General features: G+C 38.3%; 1 protein-coding gene across 1 annotated transcript in view; it reads left to right on the plus strand.

Moving 5' to 3' along the window:
• The window catches only part of NPAS2 (neuronal PAS domain protein 2), a 242,957-nt gene that overhangs the window by 133,942 nt on the left and 85,809 nt on the right, over positions 1 to 23,206 (plus strand). The window contains exons 3-4 of the mRNA XM_020992942.2: positions 16,622 to 16,770; positions 21,677 to 21,768. Coding sequence (XP_020848601.1) covers positions 16,622 to 16,770; positions 21,677 to 21,768 — 241 coding nt within the window. The remainder of the gene's footprint in view (positions 1 to 16,621; positions 16,771 to 21,676; positions 21,769 to 23,206) is intronic.

The following is a 23,206-nucleotide window of genomic DNA, read 5'->3' on the forward strand; positions in this document are numbered from 1 at the left end:
AGTTTGTGTTTCACTTTATAATACTGTATACCTTCTGGTTTGGTGGTGATTTATCTTCCATGACTGAATATTGTTTTTCACATATGCTCTGTCATCATGAAAAGTCTCACAAAGGAAAAGTACAACAGATAAAAATCTTTGTGTTAAATCAAGTCTTGAGGTGGATATTTGTTGTTTGTTATGGTTTTGATGGGCTAAATTGAGTACATTAGCAGGCATCCAGTGAACATGAGGTAATTTAGTGTGTACCAGGAAGAATGCTAATTGTTCCTTCAGCCCAATAAAGAGTTTTAAATAGGAAGGACTTGTCTGTTTGATGTATTGGTTTTTGCCCTTAGCTAGTAAAAAAAAAAAAAATTTAGTGGAGAAATAAATGATCAGCAGACTGAGAAAATTGGAAATCATGAAGCCTTTCCCAATACCTTTTAATTCTAGTACCTTCCTTCTGTTAATTATTTCCTGTTAATCCTGTATTTGGCTTGCTTTGTATATATTTATTTGCATGTTGTCTCTCCCATTAGATTGTAAGCATTTTGGAGGCAGCAACTGTCTTTTGCTTCTCTTTGTATCCCCAGTGTGCTTAGCACAGTGCCTAGCCTGTTGTTGTTAAGTCATTTTTCAGTCGTGTCCAACTCTTCATGACACCATTTGGTGTTTTCTTGGCAGAGTTACTAGAGTGGCTTGCATTTCCTTCTCCAACTCCTTTCACAGACTGCAACAAACAGGGTCACACAGCTAGTAAATGTCTGAGGACAGATTTGAACTCACAAAGTTGAGTCTTCCTGACTCCAGGCCAAGCACTTTGTCCATTGCACCTGGCATATAGTACTTGCTTAATGTTCACTGATTGATTACTCTATTAATTCCAGAGCAGAAAGCACAATTTGCCTTCCAAACAATCTTTGGGTAGAAGAACCTGTCAGAAATCATAGGTTCATTGTTGTTTGTCCTTTGTTCTTGAAAAGAACCAATGCCTCAGGAGGGTAAGATCTTGACTTGCAAGTGAATTGGATTTAAGCAAGGCAGAGCTGTGCAAAGGCATCAGACTCACTTTCTCCTCCAGAGTCATCTGAATCCAGTGGCCTGACATAGATCAAGATGAATGGTGATGGCCCTGGATGCAGTGGGAGACCTTGGTCTTCGCAAGCTAAAGTCTTTCCCAGGTCTCAATTTGTCTGAGGCAACACCTATTCAGTGATTAAAAGCTAGGTAAGGATTGAAGCGAAAGATAGCCTAGTTTGCCTTGACAAAAGAAATCAGTCTGGGAGGGGAAGACCCTCAGAGTTTCTGGCCAGAACAGAAACAATTGCTATTTACACTCACTGGGAGCCATCAAAACCCAAACAATGACCAAGTGAAGCTTGGGTTGGGCCCTCTTATTAGTCAGTCAACTTTTTCATGGGTTCATAGTCCTAGAGGCAAAAGGGACCTCAAGGTTCATCTCATTCAATACCTTCATTTTATAGATGAGGAAACTGAGGCCTGGGGAAATTAAGCAACCTATCTAGATAAAACTGCTTGAACCCTCAGAGAACTCTGGGGACTAAAATATTGCCTTTCTTCAAAGAAAGCAAGACATTTCTCTTAGGACTTTGGTTTAAAAAAAAAGTTCTCAAGCAATGTTTTAATGTCCTCTTTTGTATAATTGCAGTAAAATCTATATCAATCTAAACTAGCTTTAAGTTTGGTCCCAAACATTTTCTAATAGCTGTGTAGTTAAGATTCAGTATCTCATTCTTATATATCAGAAAGAAAGCATTGGCTTCACTGATACTTAGTTCCCAAGCTACTATGCCAACTCTCAGCTAATTTACAGTTATTCACATGAAAATGGTAGTATCAGCATGTAGTAAGTACAAGACAGACCTAGGATGTGGGAAACCACCCCCAATGAAAGTAGAAATCTGTGAAGAGAGTATACAAAAGAAAAACAAAATATTCAAATGATGTGGCTTCAGAAACCCAAATGGAAGAAATGAGTACAAACAGAAAGAGAGTTTTAGAATAGGCACATCAGGGTTGTTGGTTCCTAGAACAGGTTATTGTGGGAAGTTATGAAATTTTTGTCCTATGAGATCTCTTAAAATAGGATAAAGATCCATCTGCCTGCTGTGATTCAGATGTATATAAATTGGTGGTTGGGTTATATGACCTCTTAAGTTCTCTGAAGTATAGCCCTATGACTTAATGTTCCCCAAATCCTCCCATCCACCCCCAGTCAAAGCAGGGCCTGGAGACTTGCCTCATATCTGGCAAAAACAGCCCGACATTCTCAACCATGAATACCAGAGCTGTTGGCTTTGAGAATAGATAGTTTTATTTTCCTTTATTAGAGATTATGTAACAGCTCTGTTCTGGATGCACCCTAGACAATGCCTTTTTCTCATTCTACAAAGATCATGGAACCCCTGGGCATAGCATGGCCGCGGAGCCCTGTTGTATCTGGGCAGGAAGGACTGAGCTTCATTATTCACCATATATATCCCCATGTGCATGGAGTGGAGAGAATTGGACCTGACTACAGATGTGCCTTCCTCAAAAGTCTTGCATAAATTGAATTTTTGTCTATTAAGATTTTTTAAAGCTTCCAGAGAGCTCCTTCTCTAAAGGTTCGCTGCAGTAAATTCTTTTTGTAGCTCAAAGAATCCTTTGGTTATACAAATAATCACCCTGTAATTTATTGATTTTGAAAGTTCAGACTGTCAAATGTAGTGCTTTCTTAGGGCAGAGAACACCTACAATCCATTGATTCTGTAATTATAACTTTTGTACTTTGCAAGATTTTTCTGAGGTTACCTGTAGGGGGTGCCAATTAAAAGGAGACAAAAACTGCTAGAAGTTTGACTAAGAGTACCAATTCAGTTGAATTGCTATTATTATTTATGATCATTATTAGCCCATATTTACATAGTATTTTAAAGCATTTTCCTAGCAACTACCCTATGAAATAGGCAGTATAAATAGTATTACCACCATTTCACAGATGTTCATGGTCATAGAGCAAGTAAGTGGCAAAACCAGGATTTAAATGCAAATTTCCTGACTCTAAATTCTGTTAATGCTGAGTCATAGTACCTCCCTAGGCTATGTGCCTCATTCATAGTAGGCACTCTGGGTGGTAGAAGGGAGGCATGTGGTATATCGGATGGGATATTGCTAGAGGCTTAGTTTGTGAATAGAGGAGTCCTGCTAACTTTGGTCCCAAAGATGTGAGAAAGCACTTCCTGTCTTTCTTTATACAGGTGAGGGATGAGGTCTATGGAATACTTCATCATCATAATAATAGCTTTTATATAGTGCTTTAAGTTTTGAAAAGCAGTTCATAGATATCTCAACCCCTTTTTGCTATTATTATAGGTAGGCGCTATTATTATCATCTCCCTTTTACAGGTGGGTCAACTGAGGCTAAGGTTTAAGTGACTTGCCCAGGGTCACACAGCTAGTGTGTGAAGCAGAATTTGACCTCAGGTCTTCTTGACTGCAAGTCTTCCACTCTTGTCTATTGAGCCACTTACTTGCCTATAATGTTGATCTTTATTGATTTATTGTTTCATTTTGTAGAGCTGTATTTTCCCCTTAGTTTTTCCTCTTTCTTATAATGGATGGGTCTAAGAAGGAGAGGAAGGAGTTCTATTGTGAAATGAAGGTTAAGGAAAGACAAATGATATCAATAAAGTTCTTTAAAGAAAAAAAGAAGCCCTATATCCTACTCTGACCCTCTCTGTGATCTTGGCTAAGTCACCTAGAAATTTCAATTACTCCTACCAACCTTGACTGCTCATCAACTTCCTAACATCATTCGCATAATAAACCTCACCCTAAGTGGCTCCAGATCCTTGATCTTAGACCCCTGAAGGGGTCTCGACTTGATATCCTAATCCAAGGGACTCCACCCTTACATTCAACTTTGACCCCAAAATTACAGATATGGTTTAATGACCTCCTTTACCTCCATTTTCCAGCATGCCAGAGGCTTTTCACATTAACAGTGAATACATACAAAGCAGAAGTACTAAAACAACTATCCTATGAAAATACTGACTAACCCGTCATAAAATTGGATTCCCCTTAGTTGTGCGTGAATAGTAAAAGGGACTCAGTCCAGCTAAGCACATCACTAGCTTTAGTAGTAGCATTCTATTTTATCAGAAGGCATTCATTTTTATAAGCTTTTACTTGCCCCCACTGTTAACCTGTGCTTTAGGTAGGCGGTGTCTTATACTTTCCCCATCTGGATGTCCTGTTTTATTAAGTTAACAGAGTGAGAAGATATATTCTGGAGTAAATCTGAAAGCCCCTCTGAGCTTGCTGAACGAGAACAGATGACCCTTTTTTTTTTTTGCTTGATTTCAGTGTTCTTGTTCACAATTTTGCTTGGGCTTGAATGAGCCCCAGTATAACTTTGCCTGAATCTTTATATCTGTGCATTAGCTTTAAGGGAGGCTCAGTGCACCTTACATGTTCATACCTATTCCATTTCCTCCTTAGAACCAATTTAGGAAAGCCCACATCTATATGCAATGTTCTCACTTTGCCCCAGTTTCTGAATTTCTTTGATTGGTGAATCTCAGCTTCAGGAATCTAACTTTATGATCATTCTGGTCCCTGAGCCTACTTGCCTCCTCGGATTCAGATGTGTGCCAGATTCCATATATGTTTGCCTTCTCCCCTCTGCTCTCTACTTCTGTTGCTATAGTATTTCAATACTCACTTCTACTATTGCACCTGGTACACCCCCTGTAGGGGGCCCTAGTCCAAGGGACTCAATCTTTACATTCAACCCTTATCCCAAAATTACAGATTCAGTTGAATAACCTCCTTTACCTGTATTGCTCCTCACCTACATTGTTCCAGCATTCCAGAGGCTTTTCACATTAGATACCTACTGCAGAGAAATGGTCATCTTGATTGGAATATAATTTTTGCCTCTTGTACTGACTTCTGAACTTAAATCTTGAATAAGATGCAATTCCATTTTATATGTATGGGGGACGAGGGAAAGGGAGGGGGAGGGAAAGGTTCAGTTTGCTCCTGTGATTTCCTCATTGTAGGAAATTCCTTCCATCAAAGCCCCTCTGCAATTTGTCAGTAACAAAGTTTTAGAGAGTTGCCTGTGACAACTAGAAGTTAAGTGACTTTCCCATTGTCATAAATCAGTTAGACAATATACATTTATTAATTGCCTTCTATGTTCCAGGCACTGTACTAAAAACTGGGGGTACAAAAAGAGGCAAAAGATAAGCCCTGCCCTCAAGGTGTTCACAATCTAATGGGGGAGTCAATATACAAACAACAATATAGTAGGCAAGTGATATACAGTATAAACTGAAAATAACTAACTGAGGGACGGTAGTAGAATTAAGAGGGATTGGGGAAGGCTTCCAGTAGAAGATGAGAGTTTAGTTGGGGCTTGAAGGAAACCAGGGAAGATGGAGATGAAGAGGGAGAGTATTTCAGGCATGGGGGACAGCCAGAGAAAATCCTAGAGTGGAGAGATGAAATGTCTTGTTTGTGGAACAACAAGGAAGCCAATGTCACTGGATTGAAAAGTACATAGTGGGGCATAAGGTGTAAGAAGATGGAAAAGATAAGGGGCAGAGGGCCCCCTAGAATATGAAGGGCTTCAGATGCATAAGTATTTTGCATTTGATTCTGGGGTTAATAGAAAGCCACTGGAGTTTATTGATAAGAAGGGGTGGATATCTGTGGCAGGATTTGAACCTACACTTTTCAGACTCTAAGGCAAGCCCTTTATCCATTACACTGCTGTGGTTCTCTATATGAATACAAACACAAATATATATACCAGAATTCATGACCTATTGAAAGAGAGCAAATAGACATATAGCTCATTGATCCTTTTTTAAAATATTTTAAATGAAAGCCTGAATTTTTTCGCCCGTATTTGTCAGGCTGTTCAAGATTACGTTATGCATGGTAGTCTTAGGATCTTGTCCGAAGAGACCTCCTGAGACCCAAGAGACAATGAGGTCATTCCAGGATTATCTACCCTATCTTTTTTCTTCAGAACTGTAAAAGCAACTTATATTGGCTCATTTCCAGAGGATATCATGGTACGTTCCCAGGCTCAGCACAACCGAATAAGATTGTATTTCCATCACTGATGACAGTGGACTTCATCGTAATCTTTGTATGGGCAACATTAGTAGTTATTATAGACATTACAGAGTAATGATAAGCTAGCTGTATTTTAACAACTCAAATAATTTATGATGGACAAACTAGGACAGGAATAGGGCTTTTCTTTCTTACTCTTTTTGGCTGAGGAGATTGCATATTAGTTTTAAAATCCAGGCCAAAAAATTATTTATGATGCATACACTTAGAAAGTTAAGTTTTCCTTCATCTACTTCAAGATTTTACATTACATATTTTCTACCAGACAAGCAAAAGACATTCCAGCCTCTACTTCCATAACTGTAATTCCAGAAGATAGGTGTCCTACTATTAATATACCTTCTGTAGGAGGTGAACAAGGATTAAAGGCCATAAGAGTGGAGCCTACGATCTAGGACAAGGAGTGACTGAGGCAAAAATCAGGCAAAACACAAAACATTCAGGTTAAACAAAAAAGGCAGACATTTTTATTTTATTTTATTTTATTTTATTTTATTTCATTTTGCTTTTTGGTGAGGCAGTTGGGGTTAAGTGACTTGCCCAGGGTCACAGAGCTAGTTAGTGTTATCTGTCTGAGACCAGATTCAAACTCAGGTCCTCCTGACTGCAAGGAACAGTATCCACTGCACTACCTAGTTGCCCCTGACATTTTTGTATTAAAGAGAAAAAAATCTACATAGAGGATTTAAGGTGTCTCCCCAGATATTATCAGGAATCAGCCAACCTAAAATGTCATGAGCACAGAATAAGATGTAAAGTTAGAAATAACAACACGTTATGAAGCTATGTTGAAATGAAGACAAGTGATTCTGTTATGACAAATGTTAAAAAAAAAAAGTCTTGCTCCTTGCCCCCTGCTGCCACTTCCTGACTTTCCCTCTGCTATCATCACTCAGCAACCTCTCCTTCAGTGTTCACTCCTTATGTCTTTATTACCCTGACCTGGTCCTCACCTGAGTCTTATACCTGCCTCCTGATCCTTCTCCCTTTTTTCAAGCACTTCAGAGTCTGGCACATCGTCATCCTCTCACCCTCACATTCTTCAAGGTGCACATCGATATGACCTTTAACAGCCTGGCTTCTCATTTCATCAGTCTCTTTAACCACCCATGACCTACAAGCTTATTCTTCCTCAGCCACTCAGAGATGGATTTCACCATCACCTCCAATTACAATTATTTCTAAGATATACTGCACTCTAAAATTCTACTCTCTGATCATAACCTCCTCTCCTTCCATCCCTTCCATCTCTTCCAGCCTCTGCCTCATTCCTCCTAAAGCTGTTCCTTCACACTCACTATGATATGTAGTCCCTGCCTATACTCAGTTATCTGGCCTCACTTTCTTCCCTCAGTGTGGATCCCATAATTTATCAATATCCCATATTCTTGAATCCATTACATCTTTGACTTATCACTCATAGCTTGATAAACCTACACACCCAACTTTTTTTACTCCTATTTATTCATATTTTGGTGAGCTATGTTGGAAGACATCATTCCAGCATGCCATTTGTGGTTTCTGATCTCAACTGGTCCTGAGACATGCCATCTTCTTCCTCCTGACTAAGCTTCTGGATTCCTGGCATATGCTGTCTACTGCCTGTGCCTTCCATGATACATGTTTCCCAAGATCTCACAGACACAGCATACCCCCTACCATGAAGCTGGGACTTCAAGGAATGTATTTGAAACATCTAAGAACCTTCCTTCCTTAGAAAGCACTCCCTATCCACTGATATTCTACCCTATACTATTTCCCCAATGGCCCACATATTCCAATTCTCTTTTTTTTTAAACTAGCTTTCTCTATCCTATTTAATACTGAACCTCCAATAGCCAAAGAACAGCTCTCCTTTCCTGACCCTAGCAGTCTACTTATCCACCTCAGCCATACCCCTACTGCACTCCTTCCTTTGGTCTCTCTGGAATGCCCATCTCAGAACTGATGAACTTCCTTTCATCTTAAACCTGTCTCTCTCTCTCCCTCTCTCTCTCCTTTCTCTGCCCGCCCACCCGGTATTTAGTAGTTACCCAACAATCCCTAGAATGTCTTCTGTCTTTTCTCAATGAGTTTATTGCTGGCTCAAAATTTTCCTCTCTATCTCAGCTCCTGCCCTCATCACTAGGGGACTTCATCATCACTGTCAATGTTCGCTCAAATATTCTAATTTCTCACTTGCTTAATCTCTTCATTTTCCATGACCTGTCCTCTACTCCATTTCATCATCTTCAACTCATCCACATCCAGTTCATCACATGGGATGGTTAGACCTTTGATCTTGCCATCATCTACAGATGCTCCATGTCCATGTTCATGAAGCTTGAAATTCCTTCATCTTTTATCATTCCATCTTTTCCTGTTCTTTATGATCTCCTAACCATGTTCTGTGTCTTCATTACCCCCAACCCTCAGTATTTTCTTTTTTTTTAATTAAATTTTATTCTTTTCAATGAATGTAAATTTATTTTCTCCTCTCCCTACCCCCATGCACACACCTCCAACCATCAGGAGGGAAAACCCTTATAAAATATATGCATAGTCAAGTAAAATAATTCCCCTCATTGATCCTATATAAAAAATATATGTCTCATTTTGCACCCTGAGTCTGTCATCCCTCTGTCAGAAGGTGAATAGCATGCTAGCTTTGGAATCATTTTGGTCATCACACTCACGAGAGTTCTTAAATCTTTCAAAGATTTTTTTAAGATGTTGCTGTTACTGTATAAATGCTTCTCCCTATTCTCATTGCTTCACTCCATATCAGATCTTACAGGCATTCCCAGGTTTCACTGAAACCATCCCTTTCATCATTTCTTATGGCACAATAGAATTCCACTACATTCACATATAATAATTTGTTTAGCCATTTACCAATTGATGGGAACCTCTTAAGATTCCAGTTCTTTGCTACCATGAAAAGAGCTGCTATAAGATATTTTTGTGTTCTTCATTGTCTTGTCAGTCGTGTCTGACTCTTCATGATCCCATTTGGTGTTTTCTTGGCAGAGATGCTGGAGTGATCGGCCATTTCCTTCTCAAGCTCATTTTACAGATGAGGCAACTGAAGGAAACAGGGTGAAGTGACCTGCCCAGGGTCACACAGCTCGTGTCTGAGGCCAGATTTGAACTCAGAAAGATGAATCTTCCTGACTCCAGACCTGGCACTCTATCCACTGCACCACCTAGCTGCCCCATCCACCTAGATTCCCTATACATATTTTTTTCCTTTCTTTGATCTCTTTGTGCCCTTAAGTATTTTCCCAAGGCTTTATGTATACTGGCAACACTGTCTTCCAAATCAAAATCCCTTGGTGAACCAGTTCAACTCAACCTTTGAATTCCTTGCTTTTTTGTCCTGTTTATGAGCACACCTTACAGTACCCCATTCTTGGATTAGTTCTACCAACTGCCTCCTTTGCCTCCACGTAATTATAAATGAGTTGAAGGAAATTGCAAAATTGTGTTGACTAGATCCACTTTAAAATTATTTTGTCTAATCTAAACTGGACCTTCACTGAAGCAAAGATCCTTGATCTTATCACTTCCTAGCTTTCTCCCACTATCATCCCTACTTTTTCTCTAATCTTAAGAATCTCATTATCTACTGGGTTCTTCCCAACTTCCTACAAATATGCTGGTTTCTCAAAACTCCAATAACTGCCTATTACCTCTAGGTTCAAATGCAAATGTCTTTCTTTAGTTTTTAAAGTTCTTCACAACCAGCCAATTCCTGTATTTCCAGTCTTCTTACATATTCTTCTCCTCCAAGAATCCATGGTCCATTCATACTGGATTACTCAGTGTTCCTCTCACTCAATCAATGCACTATCTCCTATCTTGATGCCTTTTGTACTGGCTGTCTCCCATGACCAGAATGTTTTCCTTCCTTGACTCTTAGAAGCCTTGGCTTCCTTCAAGAAGACCTAGTTCAAATGCTGTTTGGGAGGCTTCTCCCAATCTCCCTCTTCTTCCACTCTATTTCTTCTAACTAGATAGCTTTCTGATTTGCATAAATAGATAATTCAGAAATTATTTCCACAATAGTAATAATCATTCTCTGAAATTGAAATTTGATACTCCACTTTATTTCATATTATTTACTAATTATTGATTACAATTGAGAATTGCATCTAATCAGTGTATCAGTACTTTTGGATTGGATTTGGATTTGATTGTATAGGCTTCAGTGATAGAGTTTAAGAGTTTAACTTCCCTGTTCCTGTGGGGTACAACCTAACCACAAAGACTCAAAATCTGTAAGTTTTTGGAAGGGAAGAGGGGGAAAGGGCAGATGAGTCAACCTGGTCATAGGATGTTTATCTACCTAAGACTTTCCAGGGGGATACAAGTCAACTGTGTTTTTCCCTATTGCCCTGGATTTTAGAAATCTTCCCTCTTCATTGTCAAGCAAAACCTGATTTTCATCTCTGTGTGACCAATCACAATCTTAGTTCGGTTTGCATCACTTTACTACTTCTGGTACCTTATATAACAGATGTATAAAAGATGGATGTATGTCGGATGGATCCTTGATGACTGGGGAAATCTTGGATCCTTTTTTTGGCGATTGCTAGCCTTGCTGATAAATTGATTATGCTCAGACATGTGCCTCAGCTTTTCTTTATTACATATTTTTATCATAACAATTCCCTATTTGTTAAAATATAATCAGTTTCATATTTTGTGATGTTGTTTCATATTTGCCCTGTTTAGCACCTTGTGACTCTTTTTTCATTACAGAAACAGAAAGGCCCATGCAAGACTGAAGGATATTTTTACTTTTCTTTGTTTGTGGGTTACCAAACATATCAAGTGGCCATCCTACTAGTAAAAGGCCTTTCCATATTTAGTTAGGGGCCTTCTAAAGAATACTCAGTTCATTGCCTGGGACTGTACTGAGATCTTTTCTAACGTGGGAAGAAGAAAGAGAAGGAGCATTTTATAGTACTTTAAGGTTTAGAAGGCACTTTGCAAATATTATCTCATTTTATTCTCACACCAACCTTGGGAAGTAAGTGCTATTATGATCCTCATTTTACAGATGGGGAAATTGAGGCAGATGGTAGTTAAATGACTTGCCCAGGTTCACACAGCTAGTAAGAGTCTGAGTCTGGATTCAAACTCAGATTTTCCTGAGGTCCAGCACTCTATTCACTGTGCCACCTACCTATGTGGCAGAACCTGTTGGAGCTTGTACCTCATTAAGTTTGTCTCCATGCCATGATGAGGCATTAGAATAGAATTTTGTGGAAGTCTGGCATATAATTGGTTTTTAATAAATACGAATTGAATTGATTTGAGCTGAATGGTAATAATGATCATATAACCTAAAAAATATTTAAAATCTGTTAATGTTTCTTTAGCAGTCTCTAAGGAAGAAGTATCCCAGTGGACTAACAGGAAATTCCAGTCAATATACCAAACATACCCTTAGGCTGGAGACCATTAGAGGCATCTAGTTGGCACAGTGAATAGAGCATTAGGCATAGAGTCAGGAAGACCTGAATTAAAATTCAGACTTAGACAGTAGCCATGTGAATATGGACAAGTCACTTAACCTATGTCTGCCTCAGTTTCCTCAACTGTAAAATAGGGATATTAATAGTACCTACTTTCCAGGGTTGTTGTGAGGACCAAGTGAGATAGTATTTGTAAAGTGCTTAACACAGTAGGCACTAATAAATGTTTTTTTCCTTCCTTCCATTAGGTTCTCTCTCTTCTTAGATACTTAGATATATGATCAATCACACGGTGACAGGCATTCCCTCTACCAGCCCAGATCAAAACTCACATATCATTTTATCCTAGGCAATTCTTGTCTGTCTTTCTTGGAGAAAGGTTTTGGGAGACTGATTTCTCTGCAGGCAGAGAAAAGGATTCTCAGAGCCTAGCCACTTGGGAGATGGTGTTTCAAACAGACTAGTATTACTGAGAGACTCTCCTGAGAGTCTGTATGTGCATGGACACAAAGATCTGGGAGGAGAGAGTCTGAGAAGGAGACTTGATGGGAGTTGGGCAAGGGAGAGGTGAGGAAGAAAAGAAACAGGACCCTGAGGAAATAGTCTAGCTGACTGTGGCTGGTGTTGAGAATAATTAGGATCCTCTGTGGGCAGCGCTGCCTACATTTACTACCAAGGCCAGTGGGGAGAGCTGAGAGCCAAGCTTATCTGATCAGTTAGGAACTTTCCCCTTACCACAGACTAGTGGTGAAGTGCTTTCAACTGGTTCCCTCTCCCTTTCTGTCTGAGAGGGTGCTTAGCTAATCCAAAATTTTCCCTGTTCTTTAAATTTGTTTATAATTCCTGATTTAATTAATATTCTAACTCTGGATTATTCCAGATAAAGTATGATTAATCTTAACTTCTTTTTTTATGTATAGAGAAATGTAACTGGTTTTTGTATGTGGTCAAAAGTTACATTTGTTAAATTTAAAATATTTTTGAATTTAAATGAAATCTTGAGACTGATATTGACTCTGATAGTAATTTATTCATTTTAATAAATATCCCAAGTTGGCAAAATTGAGTCTGAGGTTTTTGCTTTTAAGCAAAACCAAGCCAGTCACCATTGATTGCACCTTGTTTCCTGCCTCCCTACACATATATGCAGAGAATTATCTCTCTTGGGGCACAATCCAGGGCAGTGCCTGGAGATTATGTCAGGCCCTGGGGGAGGAGAAAGGGAGTCTCTAAACCAGGCTGGAAACACCCACATTCCAAGGGTGAGTTTTAGAGGAGGAAGTAAGCACCACTCCTTTTCACATTCAACCACACAAACCTTCAAACTCAGATAATACATAGGTGTATTTCCATCAGTCCTTCAGAGATGACCTATCCAATGCACTCTTGCCCTTTTTGTAGCCCTATTAATATTTTATGTGTATCTGTGCAATACCTCATCTACTCATCTGTTAACCTTGGTTGTTAATAAATGACTGGCCCACTGCCCTTTCTGGACATGTATATCTTAGATAAAGTCTTTTTTAAAAAATAGATTTTTGGGGCAGCTAGGCGGTACAGTGGATAGAGCACCAGCCCTGAAGTCAGAAGGATCTGAGTTCAAATGTGAGCTCAAACCAAATACTTGACACTTACTAGCTGTGTGACCCTGGGCAAGTCACTTAACCCCAATTGCCAAAAAAAATGACAGTCATAAAATGTCCCCCCAAAATTTATGACACTTACTGGCTGTGTGACCCTGGGCAAGTCACTTAACCCCAATTGCCTAAAATAAAAATTAAAAAATAGATTTTTTTTTGGGGGGGGAGGCAATTGGAGTTAAGTGACTTGCCCAGGTTCACACAGCCAGTAAGTGTCAAGTGTCTGAGGTAAAATTTGAACTCAGGTCCTTCTGACTCCAGAGCTGGTTCTCGCCACCTAGCTGCCCCTAAAAAAAATTGATTTTATTGATGATTTTTGCCTTTATGACACTTGTATTTCCTTTTGTATCCATCTCCCTATTCCTTTACAGAGAGCTATCCGTTATTTAAAATAAAAATTAATAGAAAGAAAGAGGAACAATAGAAAAACAATTCAGTAAAACTTATTGACACTAGATGAAATCTTTAATTCATTTATTGTATGACAATCATCTTGTATGACAATCAACTGGACTTGATGAGAATACCTTTTAAGATCATACAATTGCATTTATGTTGATGCTACAGAAAATCAAGAATCTATTATTTATTATTAGGACTCTCAAGTATTTTGATGTCAGAAAGCAGGTACTACTTCTAACTGACATACTTATTTGATTGTTTTGGAAGATCTCCCCTTTTGTAAATACATGAACTATTTGGGGTTGGGGGTTTTTTTATTTTTTTAATAAAGGGACAGCTAAGTGGTATGGTGAATAGAGTCTAGGGCCCGGGGTCAAGAAGACCTGAGGTCATTTCTAACCTCAGACACAATTCCAACCTGAGCAAGTCACAACCTCTGTCCTCTTATAAAATGGGATAATAATGGGGGCAGCTAGGTGGAGCAGTGGATAGAGCACCAGCACTGAAGTCAGGAGGACCTGAATTCAAATCCGGCTTCAGACCAAACACTTGACACTTACTAGCTGTGTGACCTGGGCAAGTCATTTAAACTCAATTGCCTAAAAAAAAAAATTGGGATAATAATAACACCTACCTCCCAGGATTATTATAAGGACCAAATGAGATAATAAATGTAAAGGACTTAGCACAATGCCATATAAATATTAGCTATTATTATTAGCTATTAAAGTGGTATCTCAGCCTTCCTTTAAATGATATCTATGATATCCAGTTTTTGCCTTGATTTGATTACCTTTACATAAGATAACCATTAAAGTGCCAGACCTATTTGATCTAAGAGATCTGGTCTTGGACCCATGATTAATCAACATTTATTCAAGCACCTACTGTATGCCAGCTACTCTGCTAAGCACTGGGTGATTCTACCATAATGCAGCACATTGTGCAGCCTGACTTTAATCTACCAGTGTGGTGTAGCCAAGAGAAAACCATACTTGGAATGAGGAAATCTGATTTTGAATCCTGGCTCCAACACATATGAGCTGTTTCCTCTATACGAGCCATTTAACTGGTCTAAAATTCTGGTGGTGTAGTGGAAAGTGCCCTGTACTTGAAACTTAGATTGGAGTTCTGATCTGACTGTGGGCCACCAACATGTGATGAGGTTTGGGGTTGCTGGGAACCCAGAAATGTCAGGGTACAGGGCAGCATCCGCCTGGAATGATTTCAAGCACTCAAACCTTCTTCCATTCAAAGTGACAAAGTTTATCATAAGACCGATAGTGAGGAGAGATTCCTAGTGAATCCACGACTTAATAAGGGTGAGACTGATGCTTATATACAAAAAGGGACGGTGAAAAGATCTAGATGAGATTAAGGAGTAGTAAATAGCCTGGGGTGGCCCAGGTGCAGTAGTGAAAGGAATAAAGTAGTGTGGGGTGGGCCAAGAGCTATTGTGAAAGGACTGTCAAGTATCTAGGTGGGCTGGGGTGAGCCAGATGCCTAGGATGAGATGCCACTGATGTGGGCTGCTGAAATGCATGAAAAAATTCCGGGACTAGGTTGCTTTCAAAGACTTGCTCTTTTCCTTTTAGGGATCCAGGTCCCATCACCCCATCACCATGTGACCATTGCAAATCATTTAACCTCTTGAACCTCAATTTTCTCTTCTGTAAAATGGGACTTTAAATAATGTAAGCCAAGTACTTTGCAAAGCTTTTGCACTATGGTGGTGTGAGTTACTATTAACCTAAAAATAGAGGCAGAACATTCTGGAACATAGGCACAAATTCTGGGAATTTTCTACCCTTTCTATTCTGTTTTGGAAGTCAGAATTGATTACCTTCTGAAACCTCTGTAGGTGCTACCAAAGACTGTCTAACAGTTATCTGAAGTTTTACTATTAGTAAAGTCATCCATGAAAAGCACAAACATTTAATTTATCCCTTCTCTGATCCCCAGTGGTTCTTATTGTCTCTGTGACATATTTTGGCCCTACATTGCATATTGTCAGTTTTTTAATGACTGTACATGTTGACTTTCTGATGAGACTACAAGTTCCTTTGAATGCTGGAACCATTGTAGTGTGGCATGCTGAATACGGAGTCCAGAGAAGTGCCATTTAGTCAAATTACCTGACTTTCCTAAGCCTCAATTTCTTTTCTTTTTTTAGTAAGTAAGCCTCAGTGTCTTCACTGGTAAAATGAGACCAATAAAGATCAATTGATCCTTACATATATGCAAATCATATATGTGAAACATATGTAAAACCTATTTGTGAGATACATTATGTGAAACATTTGTGACCCTACATATGAAAACATTTTGAAAATGGCAAATTATAAACCATTATGTGAAAGTAAGGTATTAGTATTACTGCATGCTTCTTCCATAGCCTTTAGCCTAGAGCCTTATATGTGGCAGACACTCAAGAAACATGAACTGGCTTGAGTCTCATATGTTATGAAATTAGAAGGCAGAACATACTCATGACCCCTGTGTGGCTCGATGTCAAATTTAGAAATACTGGGGCTAGGGAAGGGTTGTGAGAAATTAACTGGAGCACATTCCTCACTGCTAAAGGAAGAAACTCCCAACTAGGTAACTTAAACTCATGGTTACAAACAAACATTAGCATCACCTTTTCCTAGGGGCTGACCTATAACCAGTACTTATGCTGCTTTTGTAAAATTAGAACTCTGGGTAATCAGAAAGTATGGCATCAAGGCTGTTGCCAGGAGCTGCATAGAGTTCTGGTCATAACACATATAAACTCCCTTTCTACTTCTGGGCAAGTCACTACTAAAAAAAATTGTCATGTATTAGTTCGTTGTGAAATGAGGCTAAGGCAGCTTATTTTTGCCATGGCATTAAGAACAGGGTGATTCCAGAGCATGATTTGTAATGCCTTGATTTTGGTCATGACAAGTGTTATCGTAAGCAGAATATTTTGGTTACCAATGTTTTTCATATTTTTAGAGCTTCAAGAAACAAGTCTGAGAAAAAGCGTCGTGACCAGTTCAATGTTCTCATCAAAGAACTTAGCTCCATGCTTCCAGGGAACACTCGAAAACTGGATAAAACTACAGTGCTTGAAAAAGTCATTGGATTTTTACAGAAACACAATGGTAAAAAAAAAAAGTAACTGCTCTTCTCTATTCCTATTTAATTCCTGCCCTTTCTACAGTGTCTTCTTCATAGTTTGGATTTCTCCACCCCTCAAGTTTATCCTTTTGAGAAGCTGCCTTGTATAAAATAGGAATCAGCTTTTCTTCATTCCATGTTACTCCTCCCTCATTAATAGCCCCTTATTAGACTAGGTTAGAGTGTGGCACTGCCCTCCCAAATTGCCTTTATTATTTTGATCATTCACAGCAAGAGCGTGTTAAATAAGGAGTGTAGGAAATCCTGAGCAGCAATAACCACCCAGACCAGTCAGGATATAAACACTGCCAGGGGGATTACCCTTATCAAAAGTATACTTGGAGCACATATTTTTTCTGACTTAGAAAAATTTGGGAGGCAGTTGAATTGATTTCCTACTAGATAGGACAGGGCCAACTTCTCTTCCCCTCCTTGTCCCTGTCCTTAATTCTGATGTGTGGACATCCTTGTATCATTCTCACCCTCTTGGACCTCTGAACAGCATCAAGTCCTGGTTTGAAAAGATACTGTACTTTGGGTTGGTTCTTGAAGCTGCTATCAAACTAAGCTCTTAAGAGGTCATTAAAATCCCTGTGTTAGCCTATTCTCTTGTGCCCTTTACCAATCTCTTTTTCTCCCTGCACTAACTATGCTTTTCCCGCCTCCCACCTGCAGATTAAGAGAAAAAAAATGAAGGAAAGTTAAAACGTAGGAAGGATGTTAACAAGAATGAGAAGCATAACCTCTTTAAAAAAAATGACTTCAAATATAATGAAAAGTCACAAATGTCAGAAGTATTGAGGAAATAATTATAGTTATTCTATCATTACGGCGATGCTTCTCTTTCACTGAAATTTTGCCACAGACAAGATGATTTCATGAGAGAGGGCATGATTGGGACATCTGAAAGTTTCATTGTGCTCATTATTCTTTTGCAATTTCTTTGGTAATTATACATACCTATTAAAAATGTGACAGTAATAATATACCCTCTTTTTCAAAGCTGCCCAAGGGAGAGGAAAGAAGAATGTTAATATCTTCAGTTAAAAATGTTAGTGAAGAATAACCTAGTAGGATTGGAATAAAAGTATAGCAATACTAGTTGAAAACACCTAATGTTGGAACCGGAATATTTCCTAAATAAGCACATTTTCTAAAAACTGAGATTTCCAATAAAAGTGAACATGTAATAGTGGGTAATTTGGATAAAAATTACTTTTTGCCCAAATTACTCAAACTAGGTCAGTATCATGGATAAAAAAAAAAAAAGACTGAACCCAAGCAGTATGGCATATTGTAGAAGTACTGTTCTCCTGGGGAATCATAGAATCATAGAATGAAGCCAGAAGGAATTTACATTAATAAATCAATCCATAAGAATTCTAATAAACAGTAATAGCTATTATATCCTCATTTCTCTTCATGAGAGGATGTCCTACTTATCATCAACTCCCTTGCATCTATTCCAGAGGTTAGCAAGTATTTATTAAGCACCTACTTTGTAGCAGGCACTGTATTAAATGCTGGGGATACCTAGAAAAGCAAAAAATAGCCCCTGCCCTCACTCAGGAAGCTCATAGTCTAATGGGGAACCTTAATAAATATAACCCAATTCCCATTCCTTGTTACATTATTTCTCAAAATGAGCTGGAAAATCTGGTCTCAACTAGAAGTAAGTTTGTGCACCATTAGATAAAAAATGAAAGTTGGGTCTGAATCTTAAACAGTACAGAACAGCTTCCTTACCCCACCCCAACTCTTGCTTCAAGATTCCTTCATTTAGCCCAATGATTCTAGGCAAAAGCTAGGTTTTCACCAAGAATTACCCAGGGAAAATCATCTGTGTAGATGTGGCTAGTGAAATGGGTATTCATTGGTGTATATTCTCTCATTTATCTTCCTCTTCTGCCTTTCTGCAATAGGAAAGCCAGATAGCAAAGGTAAGTAAAGTTAACTGGGTTTCAGGTCATTACAATGAACATTTTCAGTACTTTGGCCAGTTCTTTGCTTCCTCTTCTAAGGCAATCCTGATCACTGCTTATTCCCTGTTTATGGATGGATGGGTGGAAGTATGGGGCAGATCAAAACAAGAATCAGACCCCTTTCATTTGCTGAGAAATTAAAACTGTTTTGAGTCAACACCACTGATTGTATGAGCCTAAAGCCCTGAATTAAATGCAAATAAGGGAAGCACAATTGGGTGTCCTTATCTCTTTCAGTGGAAATGTTACATTCCACTGGGCCATATTTCCTGGTTGTTTATCTCCCTTCTGTGTGCTCAGCACTGACTGATTTAATTTAATTTAATTTCCCCAAACACTGAAGTCCCAATCCACATATCCCAGGAGTATTTCTGCTTTAGTCAATAGAAATAGAAATAAAGGACTGTGAAAAGGGGAGAATTATTTCAGTTTAGGGTAACATTTACACTTCCTGCTCTTATGTTTCTGTCCTATTTTCTGATCTTCTGTTTGCTTGCACCACTGCAAAGATGGCACCTGCCACCCCTAGTTAAGATACACTATAATACGTGGATATTGTGATCAAAGAGTTATATACTCCCTGGGACACAATTGGAAATGATAAAAACCTGATTGATTAAATTTCTTATGTTGATTGTTGACTTAAGCGCCTTCAAATAGAAATTTCTCCTAGGCTTTTTATTTGAAAGCTTTGGCCCCTCCCCCTCCTTTTTTTTTTATCCCAAAGCCCTTTGGTAAGGGACTCTCTTTATTGGTGGAGAGCCATGCCCCACCCCACCACAGGTCAGAATTTGCAAGAGGAATAAAACCCATAAAATGGGGGAAGGAGGGAGAGAAAAAGGCCAAAGGATACTTTTAAAGACCCAGTCTTTCAAGGCTATCCCCACTCATGTGGTAAGGGACACGGTGGGCTTCATGTTAGTCTAACTGAGCATTCTCAAAAGGCCATCCCAGGTTACACTTAGAAATATGCAATCAGATGAAATGGTTGGTGTGCTGATGGCGTTATCATAACACTGCATTTTCAGTACAGCATACCATTTTTTTAATTGCCTAGAGATAGCTTATCTAAACTTAAAAATAAAAAGTTATGTGTTAATTGGGCCCCATGCACCAAAGAATATAATTACTAAAGGATGTTGAAATACCCCACTGAGTGAAATGGCAACTATCAGTATTACTATACTATATTAGAAAGTAATTTAGTCATACCAAATGATTTAAATGTTATTAACATGAAGGAAACTTGTGTTTTCTTTTTCTCCACCACTGATAAATATAACCCTTCTTCTAAAGGAAATCTGGGCCTAAGAGAGTTCAGTCTTCCTATGGAGAACATCTTCTGCCATAATATATGCAATCCACAGATTTATCAGAGAAGTCACATATGGTTTTGGGGGTTTGTTTTTTTTCTTTTTTGGCCATAAGCTGAGTTTCTTCATTCAATAAAAAGATATTTCAACAAAAATCAATATCCTATCTTGGATAGTAAGCTATCTCAAATATAAATTTTCCAAGAGTGGGAAAAATTGGAAGACATCGGTAAAGTTCAGAGAAATGGAAAATTTCCCCTATTTCTAATCACCTTACTGTCAATACTAGAATTAACTCCCTTTAAGATTCACAAATACAAAGTTTCTTCACTTCCCTGGTTTTCTTTTACCCTGTTCATCTCAAGGGCAAATTAATCCTGGCTGTTATACAATGTTCTGCACGCAATGGGCACTCAATATAGGTTGTCAATTGACTCTTTTTGCATGGTTTTCTTCCCTGGATTTCTTTCTCTGCTATAGTCAGTCATCAAGGACTATTGCTCTTTTGTACTGCTTTAAAAATAAAGAAGGAAATTTTTTTTTGTTTTATATTAATTGTAATGTGTATGTATTTTGTATTGAACTGAACAGTTCTCAAAAAAGAGACCAGAGAATCTAAGGAGAACATTGCTCAATAGGATATATAAGGGGGGTATATAAGTTGAGTTGGCCTGAGCAAGTTCTTTAACTCCTCTGAGCCTCAGTTTCCTGATCTGTAAAATGGAGAAAAGGATACTTGGTAGTTCCTACCTCACAAGGTTGCTGTAAGGGCTCAGATGAGATAATAGATGTTTATATGTATATGTAAAACATTTGAATCTTCTCTTTTTTTTTTTCCTATCTAGAGTTACTGGTTGCTTTGTCTAATTTGAACAAAAACATTTTTTTCTCTTTTCCAGTGTCAAAACATCTATAACACCTTAATAAGTCTTTGCTTTTTGTTGACTCTTCAGGGAGCAACTACACAAATTGAGCCACTGGGATCATGGCTTAGCTGCATAGAAATGTATAGATATGATGATAGTGTTATATCCGTGTGTAGGGAAGGAGTAGTTCCTTTCCAGCCCTTAAGACAGTGCCTGGCACATTGTAGGCACTTTAAAAATGCTTATTGAATTGAACTGATATTCCCTTTACTAACCAAGGGTGCTCAAAGTAGCCAGGGTGTTGTTAGGCACCTTAAAGATGGCTTTCAAGTTCTAGACCAGAGGCTGTTAACCTTTTTGTGTGTCTTGTACCCCTCTGGCAATCTGGTAAAGCCTAAGGACCTCTTCTCAGATTAATGTTTTTAAAGGTATAAAATACATAGGATTGCAAAGGAAACCAATTCTATTAAAACACAATAGTAATAATTTTTTTAAATGGCCAGGTCCTGGGATCCCCATCATAAGAACCCCTGTCTATTCCCAATAAGATAATCTGATTATTTCCTATTATCAACTGTAATATAGAAATCAACCATTTCCTAGGAGATATATGATCTTCTCAAATTACTTACAATTATATCAAATCACATGGCAATAGCTTGTGCCTCATTTGTAACCATGCTTTTTTCATGCACTAATGAAAGTAACAACACATTTGTATTTGTTTAGAAGTTTCAGCGCAAACAGAACTCTGTGACATTCAGCAAGACTGGAAGCCTTCATTTCTCAGTAATGAAGAATTCACCCAGCTGATGTTAGAGGTAAAAAAAAATGCATTTTAAAATTAGTTTTAAGGGCTTCAAAAGAAAAGTATCTTACTGACTCTGGATGTAACTTGTTGGCCCAAGTAATAATTTGTCTACAATCCTTCAAGAGAAGGCCCTGTGAAAAATATCCTATCATGTGATTATTTGCTCCCATTCGTGCTGTGGCTACAGTACTTGGTGGTGTAATGAAGCAAATCTGTATAGTGAGACCCAAAGTCATGTTTAGTAGTAAATCAGAATACCATAGATTGCTATTGCTAGGGGGGAAGTGCCTGGCTTTCTCACTCTGCACTAGAGATGTGATGACTTGCTAGCCAAAGGGTAAATAATACAGGATGGGAAAAATTACATACAGACTTTGCTTTCATAGGATGTAGACTTTCCTTTTCCCTGAATGCAAGGACTGATGCTAACCTCATTTTATAAAATTATGTGCTTAGGAAGAACACATTTTGAAAAGAAAGATGTGCTTTCAATTTCTGTTTTTGTGAAAATTTCCAATGAATTAAAACTACTTTTAAAGAGGCAGTGAGGTAGAATGGAAAGAGGGCTGGATTTAAGTCAAGGGGAATAAGTTCAAATAGCCATCATTCCTTAATACCTTTACAACCCAAAGCAAATCACTTTCCCTCTGTGGAACTAAGTGTCTTCATCAGGAAAATGTGAGATTTAAATTAGATGTTCTCTAGGGTCCTTTCCATCTCTGAGTCTTTGATCCTAAGTGGTTTTTTAATTTTTTTTTTATTTTCAGAGAATTGGGGTTAAATGACTTGCCCAGGGTCACACAGCTGATCCTAAGTGTTTTTGAAAGATTATGTGGCATTGAGGCTTGAGAGTTGGCCTGAGCAAGTTCTTTAACCCCTCTGAGCCTCAGTTTCCTGATCTGTTAAATGGAAATAAGGATACTTAGTAGTTCCTACTTTACAAGACTGCTCTAGGGCTCAGATGAGATAATAGATGTAAAACTCTGAGAAAAATTTAAAGTGCTATATAAATGTTATTTATTATTATTTATAATTGTGTTAATTTTTTTCCTTGTAAAATTGTAATCCAAATTTTATGATTCAAAATTGCTGATGGAGATTGGAGAACTATCCTAAGAAAATCACATGTACATCTAATACTATATTAGATGAGCGCATGTACACACGTTTTTCTTCTCCAGGATAAATGGTAGGTTCCCATTGGCTTATTTCTTCCTCCCCAGTCAATGATTCAAACTGTTATGGAGGCAGAGAACTATTCTTCTGAAAATATTTATGGTCTAGTGAAAACAATAATAACTCACATTTATAAAGTACCTCAAGGCTGACAAACCACTTACCCAAAAAAAGATCCTCTGAGGCAGATAAAACACATTATTATTAATATTCCTATTTTTATAGATGAGGAAACCCAGGCTCAGGGGTTAAGTGACTTGCACAGGATCATA

This window comes from Phascolarctos cinereus, unplaced genomic scaffold, assembly GCF_003287225.1.
Source record: "Phascolarctos cinereus isolate Bilbo 61053 unplaced genomic scaffold, phaCin_HiC Scaffold_726;HRSCAF=1367, whole genome shotgun sequence".
Taxonomy (NCBI): domain Eukaryota; kingdom Metazoa; phylum Chordata; class Mammalia; order Diprotodontia; family Phascolarctidae; genus Phascolarctos; species Phascolarctos cinereus.